The sequence below is a fragment of the Lolium rigidum genome, chromosome 4 (genome assembly GCF_022539505.1).
Source record: "Lolium rigidum isolate FL_2022 chromosome 4, APGP_CSIRO_Lrig_0.1, whole genome shotgun sequence".
NCBI lineage: Eukaryota > Viridiplantae > Streptophyta > Magnoliopsida > Poales > Poaceae > Lolium > Lolium rigidum.
The window spans coordinates 212,054,406-212,079,782 of record NC_061511.1 but is presented as its reverse complement, the minus strand read 5'-3'; the positions used below and the strand labels follow the sequence as shown (position 1 = coordinate 212,079,782).

Genomic DNA, 25,377 nt, shown 5'->3' with positions numbered 1-25,377 from the left:
GGAAAGATGGATGACACAGAGATTACAAATTGTTTGGTTACAAAAAGGAGCAAACTAACAGAGCCCCCAGACATTACAAATTGTTTGATTACAATCATCACGTTGACATTCATGCTTTCTTTCAATCGAACAAACTATGGTAGAAATTATATCCCTCCAGATTGCAAGCAAGAATTACAATTCCACTTCTCGTGATGGTCCTCCTTCAACTCAATGAATCCAAATCGTCCTGAACGAAATCTTGCAATGTAATTCATGCCCTAAATTTTGCAGCCTGCTGTGTGTATAACCTGTCTAGGTCACAGTCCTAGCGCAAATACTGCAAAATGAATAATAACAATAATCTTATTAACTTTGGTTAAAGTTCATATGAATGATAAGCTGTATACATAAGGAAAATGTTACATTCAGACAAATAAAAAGATGGTTCCAAGTGTGACACACTGGCCAGTAGATGTACTCTAGAAACCAGAGAAATCATCTTTTTCTACCACTATATTTTGCAAAATGAGGTGGTGTTTAACAAATGGAAAATAGCAAGGCAAAGTATATGAATATGTGGACATTTCTGCATGAAAGAACCCTCTGTAAGAAATGTATGAAAGAATAAATTCTAATATATAAGAAAAGGGGAAGAGTACGTAAAAATAAAATAACATTAGTACTACAGAGAGCCAGCTTTGGTAGGACACGTACCTTGTTTTCTATGTGAGCCAGCTTCAACATGTTCTCCTCTAATTCACACCATTGCTTTAGGTCAGGGCAATCATGAATATGTAGTATTTGGAGGTTGGTGAGTTGTTCCCTGCCCTCAGGCAAACACTTGATACCGTTACAGTTCCTGATTTTAAGAGTGTCGAGAGAGCTGGGCAGGAGACATACCCTTTCACCCAAGTGATTTAATTTAGGGCAGTCACTAATGTCTAGTGCCTGGAGACCGCCGAGTTGATGTAAGCTTTCTGGCAAAGAACTCAGGACAGCACAGCCAAACAAGACAAGTTCTTTGAGGGAGGTTAATTCTCCTAACCAATGCGGCAGTGATGCCATGCTGTTGCAACCCCGCAGTGTTAGCTTTGTGAGTTGCCAGTTGTTCTCGTTCAGCCATTTTGGCAGCTCTTTCAAGTATCTGTCTTCTAGTGTTAGAATCTTCAGAGAGGAGAGATGTTGGATGACCTCTGGTGAGCCGGTCAGACCGACTAAGCTTTTAATATGCAAATCAGTGAGGCCAATTAAGTGCTGAAGCAACCTCCACTGATGCAGAGGTACCTTGCAGTTTTCAACTGACAGCTCAGTAGTTACCGGAGAAAAGGAGGAGGTGGCATTGGTGTGTGGTCCAGTACACTCTCCCCATGATGATAACACTTTATCGCTGTTTGCTATCCTCCACATTTTAGCTTTAGGTGGAAGCGGTTTCAACCTTAACAGGGGGCAATCATGAATTTCTAACTTTTCAAGCACGTGATCCTCACCACTGGAGTGTGACGTGGTCCACTCTTCCAGGTTTACCATGTCTCTGAGAACCAGACACTCTAGGTTTGGCAGTTGGTACAGTACTAGCCAGGCTGGAAAGCTGACACCGCTGTAACCACATATCTCCAACCACACCAATGTGCTCGGTGGCACCATATTTTCCATCAAAATTTTGTGATCCACAAACCTCTCAGCATCTGGAGTCCACTCTAGTTTCAAGTCCTCAAGTTTTTTCTTCCCCATCAAATTTATACGCTGGGCCTCTTCTACGGACTTCACATTTTCAAGTCCAGTCAACTTGAGCACCACAGAATCTATGTGTTGTAGCAGGACGAGGTTGCTGCTAGAGTGGCCATCACCAGGCTGCACCCCAAAGTGTGGTAACGATATTGCACTGCTGCCAACCTGAGGGGCTTTGGAGATTGCCCAACAACCATTTATATCAAGAAACTTCAAACTATCCATTGTACCTATACTACCTGGTATCTTTACAAGATACCAGCAGTTTGCGAGGTTCAATGTATGCAGTTTTCTCAGGTTACAAATACTTTCAGGTATACTGCGTATACGATTAGTATTATTAGACAAGTCCAAATGCTCCAGATTGGAAAGATTACTGCATATATCGTTGATGAGACTGTCCATGGTATCATACATACAAGTCAGCCCAGACACATTCAAATACCGTAGTTTGGTCACATTTTCTGGCAACAACTTGATACGTGTACCCTGTAAATTCAAATGTTGCAGATTGGAAAGACCAGCCAAAGCTTCATCTAGATAAGAAATACTACCACAGCCTGATAGATCAAGATGCGCCAATTTTTTTAGACTTCGAAATGACCTCGGCAGTTGTAGCATTTTCTCACAACCTGACAAGTTTAAGTACTTGAGTTGAATGAATCTGCCCAAAGCTTCTGGGAGCTTTTCAAGACGACAATAATGTGAAGATAAGTTTAGATACTCAAGTTTGTTCAGGGTGCCCAAAACTTCTGCTTCTTTGCAAGTTTCAAGATATGAGCTGAATGATAACTTCAAATACTCTAGTTTGGATAGGGCGCCCAGAGCTCCTCGCATCTCTCCAATTTTTTTGCAGTAAGATAAGTTCAAATATTTCAGTTCTATGAGGCTGCCCAAGAACTCCGATACACCTCCAATACAAGAGCAATTTGACAAATCAAGATGTACTAATTCTTTTAGCCTCCCAAATGATTCTGGTAAAGCCAAGATTTTAGAAGACCCATGAAGGTTAAGGTACAATAACTTTGAGAGCTTGATGATACCATTCAGAATGACTGCATCTTGGACTCTAGGAGCATTAAGATACCTCAGCTGCTTCAATACACCAATAGAGTCTGGCAACTTATGTATGATGCACTCGCTTAAGTCAAGGACGCGCAAGGACTTGGCAGATGAAAATGCAGCACAGTGAAGTTCAATTTTGTCACAACCCATAAAACGGAGTGCCCTTATCTTTGATGACTCCAAGCCCAATGGCTTACTACAATCATCAAGCAAAGCATAATGGTACCAGCTTCCTTCAGTGTTGCCGTCTTTGCCAACAACAAGAATTTCATCTTCCATGACTAATCTTGCTAAATCGTGTACCGGATCATGCATGGCCAACAATGTAGCATCTTCATCATACAGTTTGATAGTCTGCAAGAAAATCATTTTGCAGTGTCAGATTTTGGAGCTTCTTATAATTAAGCCAATTTGTGAATTAAACTTGTTTTTGAATATTAAGCTCTACTTGAGCTTCTCTGATGTTTCCCAAGTCTAGATTTTGTCCCTAAACTGTAAACTATAAAACTAGACAAGTACGTTCTTAAGTGTCACGACCATACACAATTCATTTCTGGGACAAGTGCAAAGCAGCCTTGGATGACGTGATGGTGTTTTTCAATGCATGGTAGTCAATTAACATCATATTGAAAAAATAAGATAGTTCCAAAAATATGAGAACTCCAACAAAACCAAAGAATGGAAAGTAATCATACGATAAAACAGGTCTACAAAACTCAAAAAAAAATTATCTAGACTAGAGGAAAATCATCTATGATAAGTCGGAATTTGTAGAAAAGTGTGAAGGCATAAAAAAGCAACACAAATGTTCATATGTTAGATTCTTTTCCTTACTTTGCCTTTATTTTATTTTTGAGTTTCCCAATTTTCTTCAGTTTTTTCGTGCGGGTTAGGCTTGTGTGCAGAAACCTTTGCCGCGTCACCGTGAAAGAAATTTACAATGTTTGGAAAATTAAGATTCAAATTATAAGATTTATTACTTTATTAGCGCGGGCAATAGTTAATGGATCAAAAAATGTACTTTCCCTTGTAATATTATATCAGATCAAGCCATTATCTTTTGACTGTAGTTTAAAATCCCATACCAGACTGTTGGTCAGACCGGAATAAACCAGAGCTGGCTACCCTAGTTGTTGTGGTGGTGTCATGGCAGATGCCATGAGTAGGTTTAAGTTTGGGGCCAATAGACACCGGATGATCCAGGGAGGGATGATGCAGTAAAGACTCACACGGAAGAACACACAGTGTACCCAGGTTCGGGGCCCTCGTGGTGAGGTAACACCCCTACTCCTACATGTCTGATCTATATGGAGCTGTATATGCGAGGTACAATGGTTCTCCTTGAGTTATATCATCTATGCCCGTATGAGGCCTTCACTGGGAGCTGAAGAGTTAGATGAAGAAGGAGCTTGTATGTGACCTGGGGGGGAAATGAGCTCCCAAGGGGCTGATCATAGGTGCTGCCCAGGGGACAAGGGTTGCCCCACGTACATTGTACAATATACACTATACATGAAATGACTACTGGGGTCTTGTCATCACTTTTGGAGGCGATAGGAGCATGGGCTGGTACGTTGCCTTGTCTTCTTCTTTGTGTCCACTACATCTCCTTGTTATCGTTCTTATCCTCTTTGTGTCTGGCCTTGGTCGTCATTCTTATCTTCACGTATGGGAGACGTATGTCGAGTCCGAGCATGGGGTGTCCCAAGACTCGGCTGGTGCTTGGTCTTGGCGATGGAGGAACGTGGCGGCATGGAGCATACTTAGATGTCGGCGTAGCTTGTGGCGGGGGAGCGTGATGTCGGCCTGGGTGCCTGGATGCCGGCCCAGGGAAAGAAGTGGCAAGGTGGGACGGCCGGGTTGAGGGAAATGCCAACCCAGGAGGGGAGCTGCCGGGGTGAGGCCATGCCAGCCCAGGCGGGGTGTGACCGGGGTTGATGTCGGCCCAGGCGGGGTGCGACTGGAAACGGCCCAGCCGGGATTGGGCCATACCGGCCAAGGGAGGCCAATATCGATGTTGTAGGGGAAACTCGGTTCTGAGCCCACGAAGTCGGCCCACCCGGGATCTGAAGGTGGGAAAGCCGGACTGGGCAATACAGCCCACCGGGATGGGAAAACCAACATAGGACCATGCCGGTTTTTGGCCAATGTCGGCTGGAGGCTCCCAAAGTCGGTTTTGGGCCTGATACCGGCCTGGGAGGAGGTCGATCAGACCGACTTTGGGCTGACTCGGCCCATGGAGGCCGTCTTTCCTTTTTATTTATTCTCTTATTTATAGCCTGCCTATCTTTTCCTTTTATTGATTCATTGGATCACCAACTCTGGGATACCTGGGGTCATATCCCCGACTAGTGGTTTCTTAAGCTCGTTTGGATAGAGGGTTTTGGCAAAAGGTTTTAGGAAAACTCATTTTAGGAATAATTTGTGGAAATGGAAATCATGTTTGGTAACTTTGTTGAGTAACAATTGGGGTAGGTGCAACTAGTTTCATGGAACCGCATGTTCCGAAAAACAATGAATATCCGGGTCTTCCCAAAACTATAATTTCTTGGGTTGTGGAAACCAAATTTTCCTTATCTGTGTTTTGAATGCCGCATCCAAAAATAGATTTTGTTAGTTATACGGTTGCCTTGGATTAAGGTAAACCGGTTGACGAGGGTGCTCCTCGGTAATGCCCACCATGAGGGGCTTAGGGTTAACGGAATCCTGCAGGCTAGCACGAGACATCGGATACCAAACAAACGGGGAGAGAGATTTACCCAGGTTCGGGGTCCTCGGTGAGGTAAAACCCTTACTTCCTGCTTGTCTGATCTTGATTTATCGAATATGTCAGGTTACAATGGGGTAGCCGATACGCCGCTATGGTTGACTCGCCGAGAGGCAAGGATTCTAGGGTTTTGTGCTCTAAGTTGCGATGGTTCTACGCGCTATTGTTGTTCTTCTCATGTTCGGCAGGCCCTCTCCTGGCCTTTATATATCAGGCCAGGTCCCGAGAGTCCTATCCGAACTCGACTAGGTTACAATGAAATCTACTATAGTCTTTCCTTTAACGACGCCTTCTTGCCTTGTCCATCAAGAATCCGTCTTCTGGTAGGTCTCCTTCTTTGGAACCGACGTATGGGCCCACCTTGGTTACTGGACAATCTTCGTGGGCCCCTAGTTGGGCCAAGGGAGGTAGGCTAATGTCGGGTACCCGAAGGGTAATGCCCACATCAGTAGCCCCCGAGTAACTGGCCGAAGTGAAGCTTCGGGCAGGGACTATAGTTGCCTTCATCCGAATATCCTTAGCTGCCGAAGAAAATTGAATCTCCTCGTTTGCTATGAGGTCGAAATTACTTGATATCGGGTGCGCGTCCAGCGTTCCCGATGGGAGTAGGCCCCGAGTCTAGGGACGGATGTTTGTAACCGTGCGTAGACTCAAGTTGTACTACTCGAAGATTTTGATGTCGATGCTTTCTGAGCTTCCTTCGTCATCCGGTACTTTTAGTATATCGGGTCTTCAAAAGACTTCGGGTGAAGCCATGCAGTTTGGTTGTACGTAAGGGATAGAAGTAACGTGCCCAGCCTTACTCGATAAACCGATGCTGGTTAACTGCCGATGGCAAAACAACGTTACCCTACACAGAATCAAATCCCTGGGCATGATCCTGGTTTTGCTGGAACCTTCGGGTCCATTCTTCTTTGAATCCTTTGATTAACGATGCCTTTGATGTTTTTATCGGGTGCGCGTACAGCGCTCCCGATGGGAGTAGCCCCCGAGTCTAGGGACGGATGTTCGCAACCGTGCGTAGACTCAAGTTGAGCAGATTCTGTCGGATGCCAATTTTTATTTCGAGTGGTTTTGTCATAAGGAGTTGATAACTTTGATGACATCATCAGTGACGTTGTAACTACAGCAGCGAGTCTGACGGGATGTGACTTGACGGGCCCATTCCTGTCTGAGCAGTCCGTTTTGGAAATGACCGAACATTGCGCTCTATTCGAGGCGTCTCCTCGATTTCCGCGCATAGTGGAGGTAATAGTCCTTTGGCTTGCTTGTTATTCTGACATGTGGTCAGCCACATCCGCGCCCAATTTTTACGGCACGAATCCACCGGCCCAGATCCTGAGCAACTTTTCCTTTATAAAAGGGGAACCAAAGATTTTACTCCTCTTTCTCCCTGCCATCTTCTTCTTCTTCCTTCGCCCCTACATCTTGCTACTGCTGCGCTCTTAATGCCGCCGCGCCAAAATCTCCAAAGTTCTTAAGAAATTTCGCCAAGATGGTTAAGAAGAAGGGCGCCACCGCCGCAGGCAGCGCCGCCACGAGCGCCACTGGCCCCAAGGCCGCCACAGCCACACCAAAGAAAACTGCCGTGGACACCGCCGCCGCCATTGTCAGGGATGCCCCAGGTGACTGGACCGCATCCACTATGATGAAGCACGACGAGAAGAAAGTGCGGAGCCTTGGGTTGATCTCTGACAACAAGGGTGACGTAATCTTACCAAGTTTAGATTCTCATCCCAACCCTCCTGCCGGATTTACTATCATGTTCGCTGCATTTTTGTATCGTGGATTATCCCTGCCAGCACATGAATTCCTCCGGTGTCTTTTGCTTTCCTACGGGATTCAACTTTGGCAGTTGACCCCGAATTCTATCCTTCATCTTGCAATCTTTATCACCACTTGTGAGGCTTTCCTTGGAATTGATCCCCATTGGGGCTTATGGAAGAAGATTTTCTTTATCAAACGTTACAGCAGCAACAATGGACCCTTCATCACCGGTGGGGTTGGTTTCGTCGTCCGAAAAGAGGTCAATTACTTCAACTACCCAATGAGAGAATCTGTCCAAGGATGGAGGTTGAAGTGGTTCTATCTCAGGGATCCATCGATTGCTGGATGCAGCACATGCCTGCCAAAGTTTGTTGACGTACTCGAAGCAATGCCGAAGAAATCCTGGAGGAACATACTGACTGCCGAAGAAAAGGTAGTAGCCGACAAATTGTATGAAAGAATATTGGAGATTAAGAACGCCGATGGTCAAACAATGATCGGCACTGTGGTTGCTGATGTATTTCTGAGGCGTTGCATTCAGCCAGTTATGTCTAGAGCTCATCAGATGTGGTTATATTCGGGTCCCAAAGATGAGACTCGAATCAATGTTGCAGAATTGTCAGAAAAAGAGTTGTTGGATGAAATCAAGCGCTTGACTCACTTTAGCCAAGAAGACTCTATTCCTCTGTTGGCTATTCATGAACCATACGACCTTACTCACCAACCAACTGAGGTAATCTTCTAACTTCCTTATGCTTATGCCGATACTTGCATTTGATACCTTTTGCTTCAGCTTATTAAACTCTCATTTGCTTCGATAGATCCCCGCGACTGTTAAGTATTTCCCAGCCGTATCCGAGGTTGAAGAGGATCCCGAAGATGGTGATTCCACCGCCAATGTAGAATCTCATGTAGAAATAGCCGAAGATAACGAGGCTTCTAAGGAGGAAGAAAATAATCCTTTCAATCCCGAAGCTCCTTCTGCCGAACATAAAATCCTTGATGATGAATTAACCGATACAGCGGAGTCGAGTCAACACGACAATGATGTTGATCGCGTTCCTTTTGTTAATGCAGCCCCGGGGACATCTACCGCCCAGCCGCCGAAGAGGCCATCCGGCGGCTTTGCCGATGAGGATGATTTGCTCTTCGACTCGTAAGTATTTTCCTGTTTCCTTCGAAGTTGATTCGTATTCTCTTTCTCATAATGTTGACGTAGTTATTCGCTTGTTTGTAGTGATGAGGGTTTTGCAGAGCCTCCTTTGAAGAAGGCGAAGACCAGCTCCAGTAGGCCAACTCCTGCCGTATCCGAAGCTCCAGCTTTATCAGTACCTGCTGCTTCTTCTTTTCCGAAGGGAAAAGAAAATCCTTCGGCTCCTGGAGAACATGTGAGTATCGCAACCCATTTTTCTTTTATTGTTGATGATAATTCTCCCTCTTCCAGCCCCCCGAGTCTACATTCGACTGCTTGCAATCGAATGTAGATTCAAAGGAGTTTTAATATAAACATAACACATTTGTCTTGTATATAGTCCATCCAAGCTGCCGTAACAATAATAAAGGACTTTGCCTCCCAATTCACCCTCCTTCAAGCTGAAAATGCTCGGCCCCAACAGGACGCCCAATCGAAGTCTGCCCAGCTTGACGAGGCAGTTAAAATAGCGGACACTGCTCGGCAAGAGATCGATTCGCTGAAAAAGGAGCTTGGCCAGCTGAAGAAGAAGCTGAAGGAGGAGGAGAAGAAAAAGGCGGAGACCTAGGTCTAGACGAAGGAGAAGGAGGATAAACTTCGCAGCTCCATCACGGCCCTGCTGGGTAACTCTATTGTAATATCTTCAAAACTTCTTTTTTGTTTAGCTTTATTGATTTCTTGCTTCTGCTTTCACTTTTTGTAGGAGCTGCCGATATCCCTGCAGATTCTGTAGGCAAGCCCCCAGCTGACTCTGCTGCCGATGCTATTTCTCTAGCAGTCGACTCCGGCGAACTTGTCCGAGTTCTTCGTCAGAAGAACAAGGCAGTATTGTCGAGGTTCCACGCTATGATTTTTCCGAAGGCAGACCAAAATAAAACTCTGGGGCAGTTGGTGGATACCTTCTCCGTCGACACCGAAGGCATCATCGAGATATTCAAACGTACCTCGCGTACCTACGGCGCTCTTCTTGCCTTCCAACTTCTGATGGGGTACGGCTTCAAAGCCGATATGGAATCGCTGACAACGGAGCTGCCGAAAGATCAAGATGGGCTGGCTATTGACCTTAGCCCTTTTAGTGTGCCAGCACGCAAATGCGCGCGACAACTCCTTGATTTAGTCGAAGCTAACAAACCAGCTGCCGGTGGAGCCGCCCCAAGCTTATCAACTCATACCCAGGCTCCTTAAAGATTTTCTGTCTGATTGTAATTGATACTTTGCTTCAAACAATGGCTTTTCTAAAGCCTAATTTTGTAATGAATTTGGGTTGGCAATGTTGCTAGTTCTTCCTTTGTAACTGTGATGTTTTTAGCTTTGATTGCGCGCTCCCGTGACTCCTTTTGTCGAAGATGCTTCGGCTGCTGGCTCTGAAACCAGCCTTCTGCAGCAAATGAGGACCCGAATATCTCGGATGGAGAAAGATCTGGTGAGTATTCATGCCATGGTAGCTGTAATAAAGAAGAAAGGCGAATTGGCTATGGAAGCAGAGCGATACGCGCTGAGTGAACTGCAGAAGGCCACAGAGAGCTTAAACTGTGAGTACTCGATAACCCTTCGTCTCCCCCACTTTTTGAGAGTATATCTCCTTGATGCCTGAACTTTGCTTTATCATGTTTATCAGTCATTGCTCTAAACTTGTCCGAAGAAAACAAGCGAGTCCATGCAAGGGTTGAGGCTTTGATGAATTTGTTGCAATTCAATGAAGTCTTCTGGATAAACAAATCAAAAGCTGCTAGAATTGCAAAATTCCAGGATCGGGTGCAAGAAGTGCACCAATTATTTGACAAGTGTCATGCAGGCCTGAGGATGATATGGAAAATCATGTTCCCTCTTAATCCAGTTCCTCCGATGATGCTGGCTCTGATGTCGAACTTTAGGAATGCCGAAAGGATCCGCACTTTGGTTCGCAGCCAACTTCTTGCTGGAGCAGAAACAACTTTCGCTTTCGTGCTATCTCAACATCCTTCATTGGATTTGGAAGCAATTGCCAAAGCTGAAGGCGACGTGAGCCAATACTTTCCCATTGTCAGAGACCACGCTTCTATTATAGTTGCTCGATTAGAGGTTAGTTCTGAGGCGAACTATGCAGTTGAAGCGCCTCACGAGTAGTTTGATACTTTTGATCTTCTGCTGTAAGTAAGAAAATGGATATAAATTACTTTGTTGATGATTCTTCAACATACCCGAGTATTCGGGTACATTGGGTGTAAGTTTATTCGTGTGTACGATGTAACTTATTTGCCCGATCTTGAATTTTCTTCATATTCGTATCAATGCTCATGAGATGAGCGGATCTTTGGAGTCGATGAATTTTTTCTTTGCATCAATATCAATGCTTCATAGAGACGAACAAATCTTCGGAGGCGATGACTTTGTCGCTTTGGATAAAGTATCGTTGCTTTGCAGGATTGTCTTCAAATGCCGGTGGCAATTTTTTGGAATATTTGTTGACTGAGCTGCGAGTTTTGGCGTGCTAGTCTCCTCGGCATCGGTATTATGATGCTTTTTTAATTTGTATAGTATCGGCAGCAAATTTTTGAGTGATCAGCTCATGTTGCAGGCCCAAGGGACCCGTAGTAATCGCAACTTTGCTAGAACCGAAAGTGTATTTTTGAATTTTGTCGGCAGTAGCCCCCGAGTGAATCGAGGGAACTATGCACACTATCGACTCCATAGCTCTTAGTACTCTATGTTTGATGTACCGGCGTGGGCCTTCCTGAGTTTGTATCGTTTTCACCATCTGCAGCACTCGCATGTTCCCTGAGGCTTTGATGAGAACGATGTGTATTTTATCGTATTTTTTCAAGGATCCTTTGATTATCATCGATTGCAGCACTCGCATGTTTCCTGAGGCTTAGATGAAATCATTGGATAGAAGACAACATAGGCAGCTCCCGATCTTTTTTATCGGGTTTGCTTGCTGTATTAGTAATATTTTATGGAGTCGTGGTGCCAAGATCTTGAGAATTTGTCGGGGGTCCCGAATCAATTGAATGCTTGCATAGACGAAACTTGAACTTTATTAATAGGTTTGCAACGATGATATAAGCTAAGCTGCTATGGCTTAAAAAGCCTTATTGAAAATAAATACTTGCTATGAAAAGTAAAGATATATGCCACCGCTTGTCTTCTTAAGTAAGAGGAGGGTCTTCTTTGGCTTGACTGACGTCTGCTGAGGTGTCGATAGCTTCTGTTGAGGCATTGGCAATTGCTGCCGAAGTATTAGTGACTTCTGTCGAGGCACTAACAACTTCTGCCGAAGTCTTGATAATTGGTAGTGATGTAATAGGATCATCAGGCTGTTTCTTCGACTTCTTGCTGCTGTCTACCTCCTTGAATCTAGATTCCTTGTCTTCAAGAGCCAATTGTTTGGGGATAACATCCGAGGTCTTGACTTCCTGTTTTATCCCAAATTTAGCGGCAATCTTCTGAAATTCTCGGTCACAATTGTCTGACCGAGAGAAGCTCCCGTGAACCGTAATATTGGTTCCATTGTTGCCTAGCATCTTGAGCTTTAGATATGCGTAATGAGGCACAACCATGAATTTGGCATAAGCTGGTCTCCCAAGAATAGCATGGTACTTTGATTCCCAATGTACTACTTCGAACTCGAGCCTTTCCCTCCTGAAATTGTCGGGTTTCCCGAAGACTACATTCAAGGAGATCTTGCCGAGAGGGTATGCTGGCAAGGTCTGAAGAATGCCATGAAAGCACGTATCAGATTCCTTCAACATATCAGATGTAATGCTCATTGCCTTCACCGTACTTGTGAATAAGAGATTTAATCCGCTTCCTCCATCCATGAATACTTTGCTCATGTTGAATCCACCAATTTGTGCTTCGAGTACCAAAGCAGCGTTGCCTGGCCTTGGAATTGACATCGGGTGGTCGGCCCTGCCGAACAGGATACTTTGCACGGACCAATCGATGTATTCGGGAACGTTTGCCATAGTGACTTCTGCAAGATTGATTTCTTGCGTGAGCTTCTTCATCTCCCTCCTAGAGACGCCGGTTCTATGGATCATGCTCATCTGCCCTCGAGGTGGAAGAAAAGCTTCATTGGGTGCGCGAGGCTGGACTTGATGCTGTGGTGGGGGCGGCGGGTTGGGAAGCTGCATTCCAGGCGCCGTCGAGTGCGCTTTATTTGACTCATAGAACTTCTGGAGATCGAGGAACTGTCGACATTCTCTAAGCAAATGACTCGACTTCTTGGTGTTGTCCTTCGGGTCGATGTATGCATGTATGTAGCAGGGAGCGTTCAGCTGCTCAGCGAACGGTAGTTCTGGTACGCGTGGAGGCCGATCTCTATAGTTGCCTCGGCCCCTTCCAGACCCGCTACGGTTGCTATCCCGACGATCATCGCATCTGTCGCCGCGCCAATCATCTTATCGGTCGTCGCGTCGATCAGTGTATCCGGCTGCGACTATGTTGATACCACCGAAGGTTTCGTATCCACGGTCTCTCCTCTTCTTGCGACGATCACATCGATGACCCGAATCATTTCCGTGCTTCTGATCATCCTCTTCGTCGTCGCTCCTTGGGCGTGGCTTTCGTACGTGGTCTTCTCCAGCAGCCCAGCTGTTGGCGATTTCCATGAGTTTAGTGATGGTCTTCGGCTTCTTGCGACCGAGTTCTTTGATGTAGGCTTCCCATCGGATGCCATCGCTGAATGCGTCGATCGCCCTGTCGACGGAGATGTCCTCGGCAGCGTTCAGTAGCTTGGTGAAGCGCCCGATGTATGCTCGCATCGACTCCCTTGGCTTTTGGTGGCATTGACGTAGTTCTTCAATTAAGACGGGTCTCTTGTATGTGGCTTGGAAGTTCTTGACGAAGGCATCGACCAAGTCTTCCCGGGATCTCATGGATCCCATTCAGTAGGCCTCTTAACCATGCTCGTGCCGAATCTTTCAGGTATAGCTGCATACATTGCATTGCCGCCACTTGATTTCCTTTGTGCAAGATCACAGTTTGTAAGTAATCCTCTATCCATGACCTCGGCTCCTACTGACCGTCGTACTTGGCAGCATCGGTAGGCGTTGGCTTGAATCTCTTCGGCAGCATTGCCTCCCGAATCCTGTGGCTCAAACAATCGGCACCACGGAGCTCTCCATCATGCTCTTGAGTTTCTGCGGAGTCGTCACTGTCGAAGCCGACACGCGCAGCACGTCGGCGGCGAGCTTTATCAATTTTACTCTGCGTGATATCGTCACGGGCATCCTTTGATGATGAGCGATGCTTAGTGCCACTACCATGGTGTGTAGTTTTCTCTTTCCTAGGGGTGAGCTTGTCTCCGAGGATTGCGAGACTTTCCAGGGCGCCCCGATGAGCTGGTGCCATCAGATTGTCGGCTGTTGGCTGATTATTGATTAGATAAGCCGCAAGGTTGGCTGTTGCCCCTTCGACAGTTTTGGGCCTGATCATACCCGTTGTATCCATGGTCATGAAAGAATTGGAGAGATTTGACGTAATCTCCCTTGCGTCTGCTTCTGAAAGGCGAGGGATGCGTGGCCGAAACCTCCCTGTTCCTTGATTGCTTCTCGAGGCACTCCCGAGAGAGGATAGCCCCCTTCGACGCTCGCTGATACGTCCAATTTGCATCACTATTTTGTATTATAATCTACTGTTATTTATTGATATATTTCATATTTAGACATGATACTTATGTTATTTTATCTATTTTTGCATGTTTGATGATTTTCACGGGATTCTCACGGAGCTGGAATTCTACCTGGAAAAGTGGTCATCGGGGTACCATACTTCGGAAGATCAGAAAATTCCAGAAACTTTCACGAAGATCTTATTTTCCCGGATGACGGAGATAGCCAGAAGGAGGACCTGAGGGGGGCCACCATTGGGCAATACAATGCCCAGGCGCAAGCCCTACCCTGGCCGCGCCTGGGGCATGTATGGCCGCCCTGGCCCACATCTGACGCCGCCCTTTCGCGTATATCATCCCCACGAAAACCTAAGATCGGGGGGCAGCTCGCAGAAATATTCCGCCGCCGCTACGAGGCGGAAAACACCACAGAGAGAAAAGCTCTCCAGCAGATAGGAATCTGCCGGGGGAAATTCCCTCCCGGAGGGGGAAATCGTCGCCATCGCCACCGCCATCGAGCTGGACTTCATCGTGATCATCATCCTCATCATCTCCACCATCAGCACCATCATCACCGCCGTCTCCACCTCGTCCCGCTGTAACTATTTGGGTTGTACCTCGCATATTTCGAAGGGGAAACTCTCCGGTATTGATTACTTGTTGTATTTGATGCTATTGAGTGAAACCATCGGATTAAGGTTTATGTCCAGATTGTTATTCATCATTATATACCCACTGATCATGTTCCATATGTTGTCCCGTGAGTAGTTCGTTTAGTTGTTGAGGACATGGGAGAAGTCTTGTGTTAGTAGTGGAGCTATGTGAGTAATATGTATTGATATGATATTTAAGTTGTGGTGTTATTCTTCTAGTGGTATCATGTGAACGTCGACTACATGATACTTCGCCTTTATGGACCTAGGGGAATGCATCGTGTATTTAGCTACTAATTGCGGGGTTCCCGGAGCGACAGAAACCTGAACCCCCGTTAGGAAACCATTGCTTGAGGGAGCGTAGGATCTCAGAGTTTAAGGTTGTGGTTAGATTTTATCTTAATTACTTTCTTATAGTTGTGGATGCTTGCAAGGGGTTTAATCACAAGTATGTATTATCCTAGTAAGGGTAGTGCATTAGCATAGGTTCACCCACACAACACTTACCATACCAATAGAGATTATTCACGGATGCGACGCGAAAGCACTTGACATAAAACCTCCCGTGTGTCCTCAGGAACGTTTGGTCGATATAAGTAGAACAACCGGCTTGTCCTTTGTGCTAAAAAGGATTGGGCCACTTGTTGCAATTATTATTGCCGCCTTTTATTTACTCGCATTTTATTTATTTGGAATATCAAATACCCCTGAAAACCCGTTTGCTAGTGTTTACAGGGAATCCTTCATTGAAACTGCTCATCAACACCTTCTGCTCCTCGTTGGGTTCGACACTCTTATTTATCGAAAGTACTACGATACACCCCCTATACTTGTGGGTCATCAAGACTATTTTCTGGCGCCGTTGCCGGGGAGTGAAGCGCTATTGAAGAGCGGAATCGGTAAAGGTAATTTTACTGTAAGTGCTGTTTTTCTGCTTGCTGATTTATTTCAGCGATGGAGTCTTCTTCTTTGGACTCCTTATTTGGGTTTGTTCCTACTGCTGCTATGGTAGTGGACAAATCGCCGCAAGCTCAAGTTGATCCTTTTAAAATACCTATAAAAATTGTGGAACGTGTTATGAATAATCGCTATTCGAGAGATGGAACTGTCCATCCGGGCGATCATTTGCTTTTTATACATGAATTATGCGAGTTGTTCAAGTGTGCAGGTATTACTATGGACAAAGTGAAGAGGAAATTATTCTCATTATCGCTTTGTGGAAGAGCTGCGGAGTGGTATAAGCTGCTGCGGAATGGCCGATCTATTGGATGGGAGGAAATTGTCCCTCTCTTTTATTCCAAGTTTTATCCTCCAAGTTAGATACATAAAGATCGGAATCAAATATATAATTTCTGGTCTCAAGATGGAGAAAGTATTGCCCAAGCGTGGGGGAGATTGAAGTCACTAATGCTCAAATGCCCCATTCATGAGCTCCCAAGTAAAATTATTACTAATAACTTCTATGTGAGGCATTCTCTACATGATAAAGATTTATTGGATGCTTCTTGTTCTGGATCATTTACCAAGATGAAGGAAGAAGCTAAATGGGATCTTCTCGACCGTATTCAAGAAAATACTGAAGGATGGGAAAATGATAAAGGAAGAAAGTCAGGTATTAATTATGATTATGAATGCATTAAAACTCTTATGAAAACTGATTACTTCCATGATGCTACTGCTGTTTATGGAGTTGATTCCCAAACTGTTTGCAAATCTATATAAGGTGTTTGCTTCTTATTATGATATTCCAAAAGGGGAATGGAGTAATTATCATGCGCCTTATAAAGACATTGTTAGCAGTGTTCCTTCTAATGTTGTCGAGGTCAGTACCACTGATGGCGTTCTACCTGAACCTTATATTGAAAAGATGCCTTTCCCTACTAAGGTAAAGCAGCATTCTATTTTGTCTACTGTGGTTAGTAAAAATAAAAAGAAAGTTTCAGAACCCGATGAGCAAATTAATGTTGAACCTGCAGTAGCAATAGTAAAATAACTTGTTACTAAAAATGTAGAAGATGAACATATTGTTTTTTGTGAAGATGCATCTAATATTGTTTCGCATCCTAATAAGCCTCGAAAGGCTAGTGTTCCTATGCTTTCTGTCAAAATAGGTGATCATTGCTATTATGGATTATGTGATATTGGAGCGAGCTCCAATGCTATCCCTTATGATCTTTACAAGGAGATTAGGCATGAAATTGGACCATGTGAACTGGAAGATATTGATGTGGCTATTCAGCTCGCCAACAGGGAAATTGTTTATCCAATTGGTATTGTGAGAGATGTGGAAGTCTTATGTGGTAAGGTTAAATATCCCGCTGATTTTCTTGTGCTTGGGAAGGCTTCTAGTAAGTATTGCCCTATTATATTTGGTAGACCTTTCTTGAACACTTGCGGTGCTATTATAGACTGTAGGAAAGAGAAAATTCATACTAAATTTAATGGAGAGTCTTATGAGTTTAATTTTTCCAAGTTTACTAAAGTTCCTTTGGAAGTCGATTTACCTAATGAAGATTTTAAAGTTGAACAGCTTGCTTCTATTGCTCTTGCTCCTAACAATGCCTTGCAACAATATATGGAGGAGCACGTGAGTGATGTTTTTATGCAGGAAAGAAATGAGATCGATGATATATTTCTTCGTCAACCGGAGATACTTAAACACGATCTACATGTGGAGGATTTGGGTACCACTATGCCTCCTAAAGAGGATCCAGTTTTTGATTCAAAGCCTTTACCTGAGGATCTTAAATATGCTTATATAGATGATAAGAAAATATATCATGTTATTATTAGCTCTAAACTTTTAGGATATGAAGAAGAAAGATTATTGAAAGTATTAAGGAAGCATCGTGCAGCTATGGGATATACTCTTGATGACTTGAAGGGAATTTCTCCAACTATATGTCAGCATGCTATTAATTTGGAGCCCGATGCAAAGCCAGTAGTGGAACATCAACGCCGTTTAATTCCTAAGATGAAGGAAGTGGTAAGAAATGAGGTATTAAAACTCCTTGAAGCTGGCATCATTTATCCTATTGCTGATAGTAGATGGGTTAGTCCCGTGCATTGTGTTCCTAAGAAAGGAGGCGTTATCGTTGTTCCGAATGATAATGATGAGCTTATTCCTCAGCCGAATTATTGTTGGTTATAGAATGTGCATTGATTTTAGAAAAATCAACAAAGTTACTAAGAAGGATCATTATCCTTTGCCTTTTATTGATCAAATGCTAGAAAGGTTGTCTAAAAAGACTCACTTTTGTTTTCTTGATGGTTATTCTGGGTTTTCTCAAATTGCGGTTACAGCGCAAGATCAGGAGAAAACCACTTTTACTTGTCCTTATGGAACTTATGCTTATAGACATATGCCTTTTGGTTTCTGCAATGCTCCTGCTACATTTCAAAGATGCATGTCTGCTATTTTTCATGGTTTTTGTGAAGAAATTGTGGAGGTATTCATGGATGATTTCTCCGTCTATGGAACCTCCTATGATAATTGTTTGCACAATCTTGATAAAGTTTTGCAGAGATGTGAAGAAACTAATCTTGTTCTTAATTGGGAGAAGTGCCACTTTATGGTTAATGAAGGAATTGTTCTTGGGCATAAAATTTCCGAAAGAGGTATTGAAGTTGATCGAGCCAAAGTGGAGGCAATTGAGAAGATGCCCTATCCCAGGGATGTTAAAGGTATTCGTAGTATTCTTGGTCATGCTGGTTTTTATAGAAGATTTATTAAAGATTTCTCTAAAATTTCAAAGCCTCTTACTAATCTTCTGCAAAAGGATGTCCCTTTTGTTTTCGATGATGATTGTAAGGAAGCCTTTGAAACTTTAAAGAAAGCTTTAACAACTGCTCCTATTGTTGAACCACCTGATTGGAATTTACCTTTTGAAATTATGTGTGATGCTAGTGATTTTGCAGTAGGTGATGTTCTTGGACAGCGTGTAGATAAGAAGTTGAATGTTATTCATTATGCTAGTAAAACTCTTGATGCCGCGCAAAAGAATTATGCTACTACTGAGAAAGAGTTTTTAGCTGTTGTTTTTGCTTGTGATAAATTTAGGCCTTATATTGTTGATTCTAAAGTTACTATTCATACGGATCACGCGGCTATCAAGTACCTTATGGGAAAGAAAGATGCGAAGCCGAGACTTATTAGATGGGTGTTGCTTTTACAAGAGTTTGATTTGCATATTGTTGATAGAAAAGGTGCTGAAAATCCTGTTGCAGATAATTTGTCTAGGTTGGAAAATATTTCTGATGATCCTATTCCTGTTAATGATAGTTTTTCAAATGAATAGTTGGCTGCAATAAAGGTAGTTTCACAAAGCCCTTGGTATGCTGATTATGCTAACTTTATTGTTTCGAAGTATTTGCCTCCTACATTTTCAGCTCAACAGAGAAGGAAATTCTTTTATGACTTGAGGCATTATTTTTGGGATGACCCACATTTATATAAAGAAGGAGTTGATGGCATTATGAGAAGGTGTGTTCTGGAATTTGAACAACAAGAGATATTGAAGAAATGCCATAGTAGTGCTTATGGAGGGCATCACGCTCGAGATAGGACCGCGCAAAAGGTTCTACAATCAGGTTTTTATTGGCCTACTCTTTTTAAAGATGCAAGGAAATTTATTTTATCTTGTGATGAATGTCAAAGAGTTGGTAATATTTCTCGACGCAATGAAATGCCTATGAATTATTCGCTTGTTATTGAACCATTTGATTGTTGGGGGTTTGACTTTATGGGTCATTTTCCCTCGTCAAAAGGTTACACTCATATTCTAGTTGATGTTGATTATGTTACTAAATGGGTAGAAGCCATACCGACAAGTAGCGCCGACGGTGAGACTTCGTTAAAAATGCTTAAAGATATTATTTTTCCTAGATTCGGAGTGCCTAGATATCTTATGACCGATGGCGGTTCTCATTTTATTCACGGTGGTTTTAGAAAAACTCTTGCTAAGTACGATGTTAACCATAGAATCGCTTTAGCTTATCAACCCCAAACTAGTGGACATGTAGAATTATCTAATAAAGAGATCAAGTCTATTTTGCAAAAGACTGTCAACAGATCTAGGAAGAATTGGGCTGATAAGCTGAATGATGCTTTATGGGCCTATAGGACCGCTTATAAATATCCTATGGGTATGTCTCCTTACAAGATGGTTTATGGGAAAGCTTGTCATTTGCCCTTAGAATTAGAACACAAAGCTTATTGGGCGAGTGAAAGAGTTGAATAGAGATTTTAAATTAGCCGGTGAGAAAAGGTTGCTTGATTTGAGTTCTCTTGATGAATGGAGAACCGAGGCTTATGAAAATGCTAGGCTTTTCAAAGAGAAAGTGAAGCAGTGGCATGATAGGAGGATTCTCAAGAGAGAATTCCATGTAGGTGAAAAGGTTTTATTATACAAATCTCGTCTAAGATTTTTTGCAGGGAAATTACTCTCGAAATGGGAAGGTCCATATGTCATTGTGGAGGTATATCATTCCGGCGCAATAAAAATTGCTTCGTTGAAGGATGCCAAACACAAGTGGTGAATGGACAAAGACTCAAACATTACATTTCTGGAGATTCTTTTAATGAAGACGTTGATGTTATTGAAGTAAAGACTCCGGAGAAATTCATTAAAGATCAAATGCAGCAGTCTGCAGAGTTCGGTTTTGAATAGGTAACCGTTCTGGTAAGAGAAAGTTCGCGTTTTGTTTTTCCAAGTAAGTTTCTGTTGTTTTCGGAATATTTAAGAATTTACGAGACGAAAACGGAGTAGAGGTGACGCACGGAGTGGCCATACATGGCCCAGGCGCGGGCCCACCCTTGGCCGCGCCTGGGGTTTGTATTGCCACCCCGGAGTCCGTCTCGGCCCCGTTTTCATCCTGTGTTTCCCTTATATTGCGAAACTTTTTGCTATTTAATCCCTAGGAAGTTCCGAGGTCTGTATCTCGAGTTCTCATCGCGTTTTGTTTCGACCTGTTTCTGCCAGGAATATTCGCTGTTTAGTGCCGCCATGTCTTCGTCCGGATCAACTGGAGACAGCCCCTTCATGGGTGGCATCAACCCGTACCTGAACAAGTTGATGACGCATCCCAAGGAGTTGATGTTCAAGGATGGGAAGGTGCAAATAGAAGATGTCTGCGGACCTAAAGGAGTGGGTGATCTTGAAGCCAGGGTGGAAAAGATGGAGCCGGAAGTCTTTGAGTACAGGAAGATGGCGGAGCGTGAAGTGCACATTATTCACAAGATCCATGCCGAGCTTGTTGCCGAGATCAAGAAGGAGGGACATATTGCTGCAAGGGCAACTAAAATTGGACGTGTCTTTTCTCATAACTTGCAGTGGACCAACGCCGCCGATTCTGAACCTAAGCTCTGTCCCTTCAGCTGAAGAAGCCGTCCGTGTTGTTGATGAGTTTTGTGATAATTATCGAGCTCTGAGGAAGGAGGTGGATAGACTCCTTGAGGAGAACACCAGACTTCGCAGAATGCTGGAATATTACTCAATTCCCATCACAAGGCCACCACCACCGGCACCTGAGGAGTGATTGTCTTCGGTATAGGCATCCCCTTGGCTTGGTCCAAGCTTGGGGGAGTGCCGCGGTATCACTATCACCTTTATCTTTATTTTTAGTCGAGTCATATCATGAATAAAGTGGTTGTCATATAGGATAGTTTGCGGATTGGAGGTATCGCTCTTTTATTTTGTCTCATTGTATCCCTTGGTGTGAGTCGCCTATATGAATTATTAATGAGAAGTCTTCTTATTTACTTTATGCACACTTTATTTTAGTTTGCAATTTCAGCGGTGTGATCATTCTTGCTAATTGGTGTTGGTATCATTTCGGGAGTATTGAATACATCTTATAGGCTTTGGCAAATCTATTATTGGTCAGTAGCAACATTATTTTGAAGATCGAAGAAAAAAAGAAAAAGGTACATGCAGATATATTATTCATATTCTTTATTTCTTGATTGGCTCAAAAGCTTGGTATTCTAAAATCAAGATCGTTTGTACTTTCAAGATGAGTTATTCGAATTGCTTTTTGATACATGTATATTTGCTTGTTTCACTTATATTCATATGCTTGCTACCCAGCCTTGCTAGCCAAAAGCCTGTATTGAGAGGAAATACTTCTCATGCATCCAAATCCCAACCAAAATACTCATGCCATTTGTGTCCACCATATCTACCTATATGTGGTATTTCACCGCCACTCCAAGTAAATTTTCGTGTGCTACCTTTAAAACCTTCAACTACATCTCATTTTGTGTTTATGTTTTTAGCTCATGAGGATGTGAAAGTTATTATTGTCGTCTTCCATACTTTATTAAGTACAGCAAGACTCGTGAGCTTCATCTCGCTTGTCAATAAAAAAATGATAGATATAAAAAAGAAGAAGAGCTGGTTTGACCACAACTTCCAAAAGGGGAAGAAAATAGGAAAGTATAAGAAAGTGGCACTCCTCCATGGTTTGTGATTGTTGGTCGAGCACCCGAGGATTCGGCTAGCCATGGTATGTGTAAGCAATGGATGGGAGGAGTGTCACGGTTTTATAAATAGCATGAATAAAAAGAGGCTTCACCCAAATATTTCGGAACCGCTCTCAAACTTGTTTAGTATGGAAGATGGCAAAAACACTTGTACCTATTCGTTGACAAAAGCAGCCACCTCTCAAAGCAATCTTTTATTCAGTTTTGCAAACAAAAAGCTCTAGCACATGTTTAATCTCTGCTTCCCTCTGCGAAGGGCCATTCTTTTACTTTCTTGTTGAGTCAGTGCACCTATTCCTTCTATCTCAAAGCAAGCATGTGAACCATTGTGATTCAATCATCTATGAATGTTGATGTATGCAATTGTCTTTTTTAACTCTTACTTGTGCAGCACAATGTTTCTACCCAAATGAATACAATGTTGAAAGCCATCTATGAATGAAAAGAGGATGCAATAATTGAGCATTACGGTATGTGAAAATTTATTAGTTGTTAATTGTTCTCTAACCATGAACAAAAGGTTTGCCATGCCAATTATGATTTCCTTTACATACTCCTATGTGTTGATTCCCTATTCATTGCAAGTGGATCATATTTGAGGATGTTGCTGTCTATGATAGCTTGTGTGTTGGTGAGTGTGATGCTTCTTGTTCGTATTTTGTTATCGACACTTCACTCCATAAACCTGTGGTCCGGTTTATCGAGCTCGACTTTCGCTTGGGCACAAGCGAGGTCTAAGCTTGGGGGAGTTGATACGTCCAATTTGCATCACTATTTTGTATTATAATCTACTGTTATTTATTGATATATTTCATATTTAGACATGATACTTATGTTATTTTATCTATTTTTGCATGTTTGATGATTTTCACCGGATTTGCTGCTGGAGCTGGAATTCTGCTGGAAAAGTGGTCATCAGGGTACCATACTTCGGAAGATCAGAAAATTCCAGAAACTTTCACGAAGATCTTATTTCCCCGGATGACGGAGATAGCCAGAAGGAGGACCTGAGGGGGCACCATTGGGCAATACAATGCCCAGGCGCGGGCCCTACCCCGGCGCGCTCGGGGCATGTATGGCCGCCCGGCCCACATCCGACGCCGCCCTTTCGCGTATATCATCCCCACGAACACCTAAGATCGGGGGGCAGCTCGCAGAAATATTCTGCCGCCGCTACGAGGCGGAAAACACCAGAGAGAGAAAAGCTCTCCGGCAGATAGGAATCTGCCAGGGGAAATTCCCTCCCGGAGGGGGAAATCGTCGCCATCGCCACCGCCATCGAGCTGGACTTCATCGTGATAATCATCCTCACCATCTCCACCATCAGCACCATCATCACCGTCGTCTCCACCTCGTCCCGCTGTAACTATTTGGGTTGTACCTCGCATATTTCGAAGGGGAAACTCTCCCGGTATTGATTACTTGTTGTATTTGATGCTATTGAGTGAAACCATCGGATTAAGGTTTATGTCCAGATTGTTATTCATCATTATATACCCACTGATCATGTTCCATATGTTGTCCCGTGAGTAGTTCGTTTAGTTCTTGAGGACATGGGAGAAGTCTTGTGTTAGTAGTGGAGCTATGTGAGTAATATGTATTGATATGATATTTAAGTTGTGGTGTTATTCTTCCAGTGGTATCATGTGAACATCGACTACATGATACTTCGCCTTTATGGACCTAGGGGAATGCATCGTGTATTTGGCTACTAATTGCGGGGTTGCCGGAGCGACAGAAACCTGAACCCCCGTTAGAAAACCATTGCATGAGGGAGCGTAGGATCTCAGAGTTTAAGGCTGTGGTTAGATTTTATCTTAATTACCTTCTTGTAGTTGCGGATGCTTGCAAGGGGTTTAATCACAAGTATGTATTATCCTAGTAAGGGTGGTGCATTAGCATAGGATCACCCACACAACACTTACCATACCAATAGAGATTATTCACGGATGCGACGCGAAAGCACTTGACATAAAACCTCCCGTGTGTCCTCAGGAACGTTTGGTCGATATAAGTAGAACAACCGGCTTGTCCTTTGTGCTAAAAAGGATTGAGCCACTTGCTGCAATTATTATTGCCGCCTTTTATTTACTCGCATTTTATTTATTTGCAATATCAAATACCCCTGAAAACCCGTTTGCTAGTGTTTACAGAGAACCCTTCATTGAAACTGCTCATCAACACCTTCTGCTCCTCGTTGGGTTCGACACTCTTATTTATCGAAAGTACTACGATACACCCCCTATACTTGTGGGTCATCACTCACTCGATAGATCGGCTGCCTGCGGGCGTCGATTGAGGTCAGCTTGTTCATTAGCTAACCGAACTCGGTTCTTCTCCAGGATGTCGTGGTATGCATTGAGAGTGCCTGCCGATACTCCGATGGGGATCCGAGTATTGTCGACTACGGCATTACAAGCAGCTTCCCACTCTTCCCTGGTGACGGTATGTGTGCTGTCGGCATTGCTGCCGCTAGCTTCGGCATCTCGTCTCCTCTCGCGATTGGTGGGCGGGGTGCGCTCACCCTCGGAGATCTCGACTCCTGTCTGAGGGTTGATGATGACACAGAGTTGATGGTGAGCCACTCCTGCTGCGGCTATGGGGGCGATGTTGCCGATACTTTCTTCATCGGAGGAGTACTTTGCGCTGCAGACGAACGGTGAGGCATCCGAACCAAGTTCGTGCCTGGTGTCGCAGTTGAGGCAGTAGTACGACGTCAGATCCGATGATCCGGAATCATCAGATCCGACGGACATGGAGGACAGGGTATGATGAGACGATGGTGATGACGACGATGCCGGAGTCGACACCAATGACGCAGCTGATAGATTGACCGCGATTGGAGATGAAGCAGTTGACGTAGCAGTCGATGAAGTCGCGATCCTTGCTGCGCCAGGAGCGATCGGTCCAGGGAGCCGAAGAACACCCCAGAGTCGACGCGGAAGTGGACGCTTCCGAACGTCATGTCCATCCCGCCGCGCAGCCCCGAGAAGGCCGAACGCGACGCGTCGGTGTGCAGAGTGAACTTCGAAGGAACCGAATCGAATCGAATTCCCCGAGCTTGGCGATGATGGAGCCGATGATGATGGTGATGCCGGCGAAGACGCAACCGACATGATCGGAGCAGCCGATGCAGTACCTTGTACC

General features: G+C 44.0%; 1 protein-coding gene across 1 annotated transcript in view; it reads right to left on the bottom strand.

Moving 5' to 3' along the window:
• Positions 1-307: 307 nt before the first annotated feature.
• LOC124648190 (putative disease resistance protein RGA4) overlaps positions 308-25,377 on the bottom strand; it is a 28,900-nt gene continuing 3,830 nt past the window's right edge. Inside the window, exons 3-4 of the mRNA XM_047187992.1 lie at positions 697-3,129; positions 308-319 (exon numbers count right to left, since the gene is read on the bottom strand). Of these exons, the coding sequence (XP_047043948.1) occupies positions 308-319; positions 697-3,129 (2,445 nt within the window). The remainder of the gene's footprint in view (positions 320-696; positions 3,130-25,377) is intronic.